General features: G+C 41.7%; 1 protein-coding gene across 1 annotated transcript in view; it reads left to right on the forward strand.

Annotated features, from left to right (window-relative positions):
• NPAS3 (neuronal PAS domain protein 3) overlaps window positions 1-11,151 on the forward strand; it is a 250,929-nt gene that overhangs the window by 22,280 nt on the left and 217,498 nt on the right. Inside the window, exon 4 of the mRNA XM_018565151.1 lies at window positions 5,875-6,119. Coding sequence (XP_018420653.1) covers window positions 5,875-6,119 — 245 coding nt within the window. The remainder of the gene's footprint in view (window positions 1-5,874; window positions 6,120-11,151) is intronic.

An 11,151-nucleotide genomic window follows, 5' to 3' on the forward strand; every position in this document is an offset into this window, starting at 1 on the left:
TGCTCATGTATTCTGGAACAGTTATAATAAAGCAATCAATAGTTTTAATGGCACACTATATAAAGTTAGTGATATAGTTCTGAGTGAGTCTGAACTGGCTATAAAATTGATCTGAACCGGTAATAAAATGTGCGATGCAAAGTATAAAAAAATAATAACAAGCTGTTGTATTCACTTGACGTGAAAGCTTGCAATCCAGCTTGCCGGCTGAGAAGACACCTTAGCTGTTGTCAGGTCTGGCATAGTACAGCTGTGTTCCTGTGCCCTGTGCTTTGTTGTTGCTGATTGGATTTGACGTGTGAGGTGGAGGAATGAGGGGGGTATGTGACCTGAATGAGGGTCGCCCACTGCATCAGGTGTCAGTTCACTAATGTGACGTGACACCTCTATTCTGTCCGTCCGGTATCACAGGCTTGGCTAGTGATAATTGCGGCCATTTGCCATATTTTTTTCTATTTGTCTGTTAGTAAATAGCTGATGGGATAAAGGTGTGTCAAGACCTCGTTTTAGCAGGCATCTGCATCCAAGGACAATTCTCTGAGTCTGAAATGTTTAATTGCTTAAAGGATGGAATAGTATTGGCTATTCCAGCTTAGGGGAAGAAATAGTTAACCAAAAGGTAGGCATACCGAATTACAAGTAACCCAAATCCCCAAATTGTGTCCTTAGGAGAGACCTTTTCAGGCTCACATTCCCCCACATAGACCACATCAGATTAACAAACATTACCATGGAGAAGTGTGCAGGTTTGAATGCGACAAGAAGTAAAGGGTTAAGCTGAGCCGCCCGCGGCTGTCAACATTAATTTCTCCTCGACTCTGTAAACATCAGGAACATAAAAGGCCAATTTCACAACTAAATATAGCAGCTTATTTTGGCCTGATATAAATGGCAGATCACTGCTGTAGAACACGACAGGCTGAGTGTCCTAGTGATACAGGGTAGAGAGGGAAACGCCGTCTGCAGAGGCATAAACACTTGGCAGTGTTTTAGTATATGTGGGTGATAGACGGTGATCTTTTCAGTTCCCAAGCAAACCCCTTAGAATCTGCATAAATGTACATATGATAAAGGTAACTGAAGTTGTGATCCTCAGCACATGGGGCATTATACTACATGTTAAGAGTAACTGACGAAAGCACACAATGTAGCAATAAGCAACTTAAAGTGTAACAACAGGCAAAAATATATATCATACAATCTGTCACTAGCATTAACGCAGCAACATAGCTTTGTTACCAGTTCATCTGGCCTTTAGATCCATTATTTTTCCACTCCCTGTAACAGGCTATGCTGTCCAGGAAAAATGACACTTACAGAGATTCCCAGCTTTATCTACTAAATGGTCAAAGCAGCTGTCAATCAATACAAGCAAAAGAAAAAGCCACTGTACCTCCTCTACCAAATCCTTTACTAGAACTGTGATGCTCAGTGAAAGTCTCTTCCGGACCCAAACAAATTCCAAACTTAGGAAAACCGGCACTCGGAAAAGATCATCTTGATGTAAACTTTATTGATGTGGCATAAAAACAGCATACAAAAGCCTTGTCAACAAGTTTCAGCCTTTCAAACTGGCCTAAGTCATAGCTATGACTAAGTCCCGTTAGAAGGGCTAAAACGCGTCAACAAGGCTTTTTAATGCTATTTTTATGCCACATTGATAAAGTTAATATCAAGATGATCTTTTCCGAGTGCATTTTTTTCTACGTTTGCAGTTGTCAGTCAACCAGCAGGGGGAGAAATGAATGAAAGCGCAAAAAGGCCGGCCTCATTGGGAGCTGGGAGGGTCACCCTAATAAGCAGAAATTATTTTCACAACTTAAGAACTTGGATTTACATACACTTTAAAATTCCTTTTTTTTTTCTTTGATCCTTGGATGCACATTGTGGTCACCAAAAGTTTGTTATTCTAGTGTTGTAATGACATCTCCAGATGTTTTTCACCAGCTAGCTTTCCAATAAGGGTTGCAGTGTTTGCTAATACTTGCAGAAAGTGTAGTTCATTCCCATTTAGATTGACATGCATTGCACAGCTGTTGGGAACTGATTTCTCTAACTCTGGAATGGGTGCTCATATGTAGAAAACTGATGATATGTAGACCTGGCCCTGAATAGTTACCAGTAATCTTTTCGCTCCAAGGTTTGTTCCACCAAATCAAGCTTAAGTCTTTTTGTGTTCCCAGGAATCCTGCGGCTCTCTGTAGAGGACAGAGTCCTGAGTGACAACTTAGCTTGGGGAACATAAAGCTATTTTACAGACCACTGGAGATACTGTATCTGTTTACACATAGTATATTAGGCACTTTGCAGTAAAACAACATTCTTTCAAGACTTGAAGTTAAGGCCATTTGGATTTGTGTCTGAGAAGGAAAATAAAATGCTCTGGAAACAAACACTAATACTAGATGTACAGTGTGAATCATCCCATTGGTACTGTTACTGTGTGCCCCCCTTCCCCGTGTCCTTTCAAAAACCAATAAAACATGGTAAAGTGTGTGTTAACCCTAAATCTATTTTTGAGCATATTTGGCATCATATCTCACTGTATACAGTTTTTGGAAGCATTTTCTTTTGCAAACTTTCTTACCTGGCTGGAGATCCTGCCAATACAAGCATTTTCTGTTGCAGGTTGACAATGCTAAACCTAAACCCTGCCCCACAATCAGCAGCAGCATTGTCAGCCTGCTGTGCACACTCCTTCAGTTGGCCATTGGAATGCCTATGATAGAACTGATAGGTAGCCCAACGGCCAAGGAGAGCTTATGGCTAGCTGTCAACCCTACTGCTAATTAAGAGGTAGTGGATTGGCGCTGTCAGCCTGCAGCAGGAACTGTTATTACATCCTTTGGATCAACTGTGGGTGTAGGGTTCTGTTTATGGAGGTTTCCAAGGTATTTTTTTTCCCCCTATTGGTTGATCTTGATGGGCTTTTTCTAACCTGACTAGCTATGTAACTGACAGGATCTCCTGGTAAAAAATGTTGTTCATGTTGTTCATCTGGCATACTGTCCAATAGCCAAGGAGAGCATACAGCAGGCTAACAATGCTTTTGCTAATTAAAAGTCAGTGGCTTAGTGTTGTCAACCTGCAACAAGAAGTGTTGTTACTGACAGAATCTCCTGGCAAGACATTTTGGAACAGATTCGCAAAACAAGAGTTGCTTAAGAAAACATGATACAGGAAGACATGAGTGTGCGGTGCAGCAGAGTTTGGCTCACAGTGCTTACACTCCCTCTCTTAGGGCCAATTTACACCAGCCACTGCGCAAAATGCCGTGGATGGTGTGCGGTGCCTTGTTCTACAGGCACAGTGGGGTGCGAGGCGGTTGTACTGTGTCGCATCTTGCTGAGCTGAAAAAAAGTAGTGCATGCTGTACTTTTTTTCAGCGCACACCACCATGCATTGCGTTAGTGAGAACCAAGCAAATTGCCTTGTCTTGTGTTGGGGCTGCACTAGAAACAATGGCCAGTGCAGCCCAAATGCATATGGTGTGAACCCCCAGTGTGATTTCTCAGTGCATTATGAATATTTTTTTCTGGCAATTATATTGGTGCTGTTTAAATATTTTTTAATGGTTGTTCGTGGACATATTTGTCCAGAGTCCTGCTTTCATGGGTATAGAGGTGGTTAACAGGAAAAGAGGCACCAAGGTTTCCTCCAGGGTCCTAAGAGTGGCATCTCTGCACTTGTTCTCCCGTTAGATGCCGCGAAAGCTCAGCATGTTAGAACAAGCATTCCCATTACAGAGGCCAGGGTGGGGAGCGACGGGTGGTGCCTCTGATCGCTAGACATCGAAACACGAGAGGTGCAGGAAGGCTTCAAAGCTACAGAACTCCGGCCTTTGATGAATTTTTCATGGGGGAGTTGGGGGTGCTGAGCAGCCTCTCGTCTTCCAGGCTGGAGTAATTGATTAATGGAAGGTGTGCTCTGAAAAATCGATAACCTGGTGCACGTCCGACACTCTACATTGAAAGAGAGAGAAACATGGGCTGTTACAGTAAATTAACCCTAAACTGTGTCTGGTTCTTACTAGAATTATCTATATAGTTCAACATTTCACATATATGGGTCCTGCTGCTACTTGAATTGAGCGGGATAAACAGCATACAGCGTTCAGCAATGCATACATAATATTGGCCACCGGTGTATTGCTAATATTAAGGACAAGGTCAGAAGAACTGTCTGAGTGTTATAGATTGAAGGAAAACCTGTTGAACTCAGAATTCATGCTAAGGTTTGAATCATTTGCTCAGTGCAGTGTTAGGATTGTTAGGGAATCATTCTTCCCATGTCACACATGTAGGGGAGATCTTACCCATTCTACCCACTCCACCCAGATGTGTGTGATAGGACAAAGGTGAATCTCTATTAAACTTTAGGCTATGAAAAGGAAGTGATCTTTGGATTAGTGTGACTTTATCGCTCATCAGAGCTGCTGCATGAGCAATTCCCCCCATAGATGGCTCAAGAGTCTGTACAAGGCTAGATTTCACTGTGATTTTTTTTTTAAGTTGGTCAGTTGCGCTACTAAAATCATTGGACAGCTGGGATAAATAGCTTTTTATTTTGTAATATTCACCAGTTTAGGTGACATGATTGCACAATGCGATTGATCGCTGCTGCAAGTCACTATATGCTACTTGTGTAGCCTACACCATAGGGAACAACTTGGTCATTGATAACGCAGCAATTAATTGGCAATGATTTTAGGTGTACAACTGAACTACTGAAAAGAAGGCAAGATATGTATTACAAATTTAGTAATTTAATTGTTCTCCCTTTCAATATCAAAGTTGTCAGAAAGCTGTCGCCATGCTCTAGTGAGCAGTAATGTGTTTAAATTAAAAATTGTGTGAATATTTGATACATATTAAAGCTTAACTCCAGGAAGATATACAATGCACAAATTCATGGATTTAAATAAACAAAACTGAATTTATTTGATCTTTTACCGGCTGTTCATTTTTATCTTTAAAGGAGAACTATGGGGTTAAGGCTTTTCCCCATAGTTCTCCTAAGGGTAAGGGGAGGACACAAACTAGCGTCCTCCCGTCACCCTAAGCTCAGCTCGCGTTACACTGAGACGCCACAGTATACCGCAAGCTACTGCTTGTGGTATACTGAGACGCCGCAGCTGAAGCGGATCCCAACAATTATGTCTGGATCCGCTCAGCTGCGTGATTGACAGCTGGCTCTGCCTATCTAGAGGCAGAGCCAGCTGTATCCGCCCCCTCCCCCATCCGTTCCGCCAGTCAGCTCTGGCGGAGGGGGTAATCTAGCCCCTCCCCTACCACGGCAGGATAGAGAGGTGAGTGAACGCCGGTATCTGTTCGCTCACCTCCCGATCTACTGAGCCGACCTGTGACAGTCTCATTGTCACAGGTCGGCTAGAACTATGAGGTGAGTGAAAAGCACTCACCTCATAGTTCTCCTTTAAGGCTATGTTCACACCATGTCCGGAGAAGATCTGTAAACGCAGTGCAGTGCGTATTTGCCACGTTTTTTAAGCTTAAAATGGGCAGTTCAGTGCGTTCCAGTGCATTTGCATGCATATTTAATGCACTTACATGCATTCCAGTGCATTCCAGACCAGAGAAAATGAGATACGCAGTATCAGACCGGAACAGACTGCACTGGTGTGAACAGAGCCCAGAAATAACATAGGGATACATTGGGAGGCCTTTTTGGTCCAGGAAACAAAGTGTTCCCGTCTGGACATGGTCCGCCCAAAAATACCATAGGGATACATTGGGATGCCTTTTTGGTCTGGGAATAAACTGCAAGCCCTAAAAGTTTTTAGTGTAGTATGAGAATATTAGTCGATAAAAATGATAGTACCCTGAATAATGTTTTCTTGTTTCTCTTTATGTTCAGTTTACAAGCCCTGCGGAAAGAAAAGTCCAGGGACGCTGCCCGCTCCCGGCGTGGAAAAGAGAACTTTGAGTTTTACGAGCTTGCCAAACTGCTTCCTCTGCCTGCAGCCATCACAAGCCAGCTAGACAAGGCATCCATCATCCGCCTGACCATCAGCTACCTAAAGATGAGAGACTTTGCCAACCAAGGAGACCCACCATGGAATCTACGTATGGAAGGACCACCTCCCAACACTTCTGTCAAAGGTAAGTCTGCACCCTACAGTCACTCCTCTATAATTCTTAGATTACTACACTGTTAGTCTCGTTTCAGCAGTATACTGTTTCTTAATAACATTTCTACTCTATGATAGCTATGGCTGTGTATTTGACTCAGCAGGCAGGATTTTGCTTTAAATAAGTGTTTTGTTTCTTCATATTTTTAAAATAGATTATTTGAATATTCAACCCATTTTGTTTTAAAAGAGACCTGTGTGGGTATATATGTATGAGTTGCCATTGCTGAATTGTTTTATGAAGTTCACACTTTTCAGATTTTACTGATTAAGTAGTGAAGAGAGGGTCAGGGGACAGCATTGGAGCATCCAGTATTACTTACAAATCAGCAATGGCCGATTCCCTATTTGTAAAATATCAGGCTTGATATTTCAGGTATGGGTGAATACTGGTGGGTGGGCTTTTTTTTTTTTTTTTTTTCGAGTCTCTGGCGCTCGAGTAGTACGAAACAAATTTCAAGGATAGCCTTGCTTTCACTGTGAATTCTCAGTACTGCTGCTGAAACATGGAAGTTATATTCCATAATCCATAATAATTTAAAATAAATAAAAAATCCAGCAGGCTTGTCATGGCTGAAGCACATGGTGACTAATTCAGCCTCCCCAGCATCTAACCAGATTATAAAGCTATTCCAATCATGGCTCACCAGTATTTACTCAAAATGTTTTTTCGGTATCCTGATTGGCCGGGAAGCCGACTCCATAACGAGGGAGCATCGAGCCAGCTTTCCTGCCAATCAGGAAGCCGGGCGGCGTGTAATGTTTCGCCACCCAGCTACCTGATACCGGAAGATCTGGTATCGGGATAAGTATCAGGAGCATTTGGGCGACCACAGGTACTCACCCAAATATCATTTTCAAAGGACCTGACCCTGACTGCTGTTAAAATGCAGTTAGAATGAGCACAGATGGGCATGTAAAGTAGGTCAAGGGCTGTGCCTCCTGGAAATGTCTCTATCATTTAAATGAGCTCCTTGGACGATGAATAGTCTATCTGGAGTGCTAAGTAGTGCCCTACCTGATCTCAGTAGCATAACACTTTTCAGTACTCTGAGCCAAATACATTCAGAAATGAAAAGACTTTGACAGCCATGTACCTGTAGCACACAAACCAATGTTCATTACATACCCTCTTCTGAACTGTAGCTTGTCCTGTCTGATTCAGCTGTTCAGATTAGGAGTATTATCAGCCACATACTAGCTCCAAGCATTAACTGTGCGACTCACATGGCTTGTTGCGCTTAACACAGTTGACTAGAAGAAGGGACATTGCATAAAAGCACGTGCAGTGGGGATTGCAGAGTTTAGAGTCCCCCATCTGAATGTTAGTAGTTTATCTCCAATTTTAGGTTCATTTGTATCGGTGTCTTTTTCTGACCACTCATTGTGCTGTACATGTGTTTTTTGAAACAGATCTTATACATGTGCTGTTTACGTTATTACACCCATCATTTTTAAAATAATTATTAAGTCATACCAATACAGATTACTTTGCTGCATTGACATCAATTAGACTAGCATTTTCAACCAGAGGTTACCAGGGGCAGGGGCAATGTCACTCGCATGAGCCAGAGGAGTGGGACCAGCAGAGCCTCTCCTCTCTCACGAAAAAAAACAAACATTGACACAAATTATTTGTTTTATGTTTTTTTTTCTATAATTTTTTTACCTGTTTGTAAAGTGACTCCACACTCCAATGTATAATTACTTTGTTTCCACTGACTACCAGTGTAAGGGGACCCTTCTTTTTTCAGACCTTAAATCTAAAAGGAGGACCCATACCATTGACCAGCAGCATAAATGGGCCCCTTTTCATCTGAGAGGGCATTACGCTGTCCACTAATATAGGGCAGCATTTCCCCACTGACCACCATTGTAAGAGTATTTCTCCACTGACCACCAAAGTAAAGGAACATGTCTCCCCTGACCACCAATGTACGGGAGCATTTCTTCACCAACCACTAATGTAAGGGAACATTTCCTCACCAATGTTAGGCTGGCATTAGACTGAGAGAATGTCCCCTGGTTTTTAATGAATCGGCTAAAATTTGCTTAGTGGGGGGCCCTGTCGGCAGCCTTCCAGCCTTACATCCTTCAATCAGAAAATGGAAGGAGCCAAGCGAAAAATTCACAGTCAAACAGTGATTGCAGCCAATCAATACAATAGCCCAGTGGGAGATTCATCCCTCCATGCTGTTTAGCATGGATGGATGCAAGATTGTTTTCATTAAGCCAGCAGACAGATTTTTTTTTTCTTTCAAAAAGAGATCTCCAGTGTAAGGTAGCATTTCTCCACTGATCACCAATGTAAGGTAGCATTTGTCCACTGACCACCATGGAAAAGGAGCATTTCTCCACTGAGAACCAATGTAAAGTAGCATTTCTCCACTGATCACCAATGTAAAGGAGCATTTCTCCACTGACCACCAATGTAAAGGAGCATTTCTCCACTGACCTCCAATCCAAGAGAGCATTTCTCCACTGGCCTCCAATGTAAGAGAGCATTTCTTCATTGACCACCAATATAAGTGAACATTTCTCTTCTACAACTTACTGATCATGCTGATGTTTCACGAGCTGTTGATATAAGTAGGGGCTCCCTGAGCCCTAAAACGTTTTTAAGGTTCAAATGCGTAAAAAGGTTGGAAAGGCTGATTCAGACTTAGACTGCTAGCAATGCCTCAGAAACCATAAAATAGATTATGATTTTAAAGTTTCCCATAGTTAAGTTGTCTCTAGATATCAGATTAAAGTGTCACGCAGGCAGCAATTAACCCTTGCTGTGTGTGTTACACTACATTCTCAATATAGATACCTCTGCATTTAATTTGCTTGTACAGACTTTATTACATTTATTTGTATCAGTCATTCATTCAGAACAGATTGTAGGGCACTTTGTGCCCCCTATCCACAGTAATGTTGATAACTGGCACACTGCACTTCTGTGAATGTTTGCTCAGCCCACAAAATGGCAGCATCCATTGTGGGAAAGAATTAGATCCACTTTAAACCACAGGACCTTGAGCAATCTTTATTGAAGAAACTGTCTTCAAGCAGCAGACTTTAGAGTCCCTAAACATTTCGAGTGTGATAGGCTCTCATCACAGATTCCGCTTCTGTCGTTCGAGGCGCCATACTAGCTGACATTAAACGGTTCTTTGCTGTCGGGGTATGCACAATAAAAATGCATAGAGCTGTCAGCGATCATTCATTTAATCAGGCTGTGCAATGAGGTAAACAAAGATGGCAGATTAATGAGTCCGGTATGCTCAGTGACTGACAGAGCTGCAAACATAGGCTGTCTGTATTTAACCCTGTCCTGGCCAAATGCATATTTGTATATTATAACAAATCCCACAGTACTTTCAGTCTTCTTTTAAAGTAGAAATGTATTGTGGGGACTTACAATTTCATTGTGTAAAGCTCTGTTATGGAACATTGCATATTTGTTTATTGCAGTTGTATATTTTCTTGTATAATAATCAGATGTGAATCTATGTCTGGAACTTAGAATACCTACATTTCACTAGGGACAAATGGCTTCTTATTTCAATATAATGTAACATTCCTTCAAGTGTATTTAAACCTAATAACAAAAATGTAATATATTGCAGCTTACCAGTCCTTAGATGTGGTGGCTGCATTAGTTTTGCTTTTATTTTCACCTGGTGATCATACAAACCGCACATGTCCTGTGAACTGTGCAGGGCTGATAACGGCTTGAAAAAACAATGCAGAGTGCACAGTATTTAGCAAGCTCAATGGATTTCTGGCAGGATCAGTGGGTATTTTTTTAAATTTAATTTACTGAACAGATATAACAAAGCTATTTAACATGCCATAAGGAAGTGAATAAGAGAAGCTCACTTTTAGGGTTTACATACTGCAGAGAAGGTAATAGGAAACCACTTAGAGACTTCTATAATTTATGCTATTTGAGGCCTAAAAAAGAAAAATCAGTTTTGATTTGGCACAATAAAAGGAGCCTAGAATCGGCAAATCATTTCAAATACATCGGTTGCAAACCTGAGCTATTCAAGTTGAGCTTATGATGAAAAATGCATTATCAGAGGTTACTACATATTCACTACAGGTCAAAACTATCAGCAGATTAGAAACTATCAGTGTTAAAATCATAAGAAAATCTAGACTTTTCCTGCAAAAGTAAAGCTTAACCTTGGCCTTCTCCCTCATAAACCCTACTGTTTGTCAGAAAAATGTGATGTCTGGTTCTATACATTGTATATAATATACTGCAGCACTGCAGCTCCCACCAAGAGCTCAATATACTCAATGCACGATAGACCACAAACCAATTTCATGAAGTATGCTTAACACTTCCAGTGAGTAATGGGTTCAGAGGGGGTGAGGTGCAGGCCAGTGTGCATGGCCAACATTGCACAGGTAAACGGTGGTATAAGGGGCAGCTAGTTCCGAAGGAAGATTGATGTGGTACCAGGACAGGAAAACTTATGCTGGGACTAGTAGGTCACGGGGGTATAGTGTGATTTGTAATTTTTTTGGTGACAGAAGGAATAAGAGTAGGGCATGATGAACTTGAGTATACACATTAAAAGGCTAGTGAAGTATGTATGGTAAGTATGTAAGTACTGTAGGCCATATCTGCAGCAGAGTCAGGAGATATTGCAGTGGAGGCATAATTAAACTTCTCAGTAGACATCAGTCAGTAAAAGTTAGTGAATCAACCAGTGAAAATCCACTTCAGCACTAAGAAAACTTGCTGGCAGGCTCCCCTGGTTGCCATAATTCCTAGCTCTTGCCTACATTTCCTATACAATAAACACACAGCCCACATCCCCCTGATATGCTGAAAGAGTATGCTAGCTATTTACCAGCGACACTCACCAACTCATGGTGTCTCTAAGTTCCCCTCATGCTATCTACGTCTTTGACAGCATCAGGCGCAGAAAAAGCCTCTAGAAACAGTCATAAGTTTCAAGTCATGCTTTGCATTTCCAGGTATCAGATAGCATGGAGGGGGG

The sequence above is a fragment of the Nanorana parkeri genome, unplaced genomic scaffold (genome assembly GCF_000935625.1).
Source record: "Nanorana parkeri isolate BGI_ZX_2015 unplaced genomic scaffold, ASM93562v1 scaffold819, whole genome shotgun sequence".
Taxonomy (NCBI): domain Eukaryota; kingdom Metazoa; phylum Chordata; class Amphibia; order Anura; family Dicroglossidae; genus Nanorana; species Nanorana parkeri.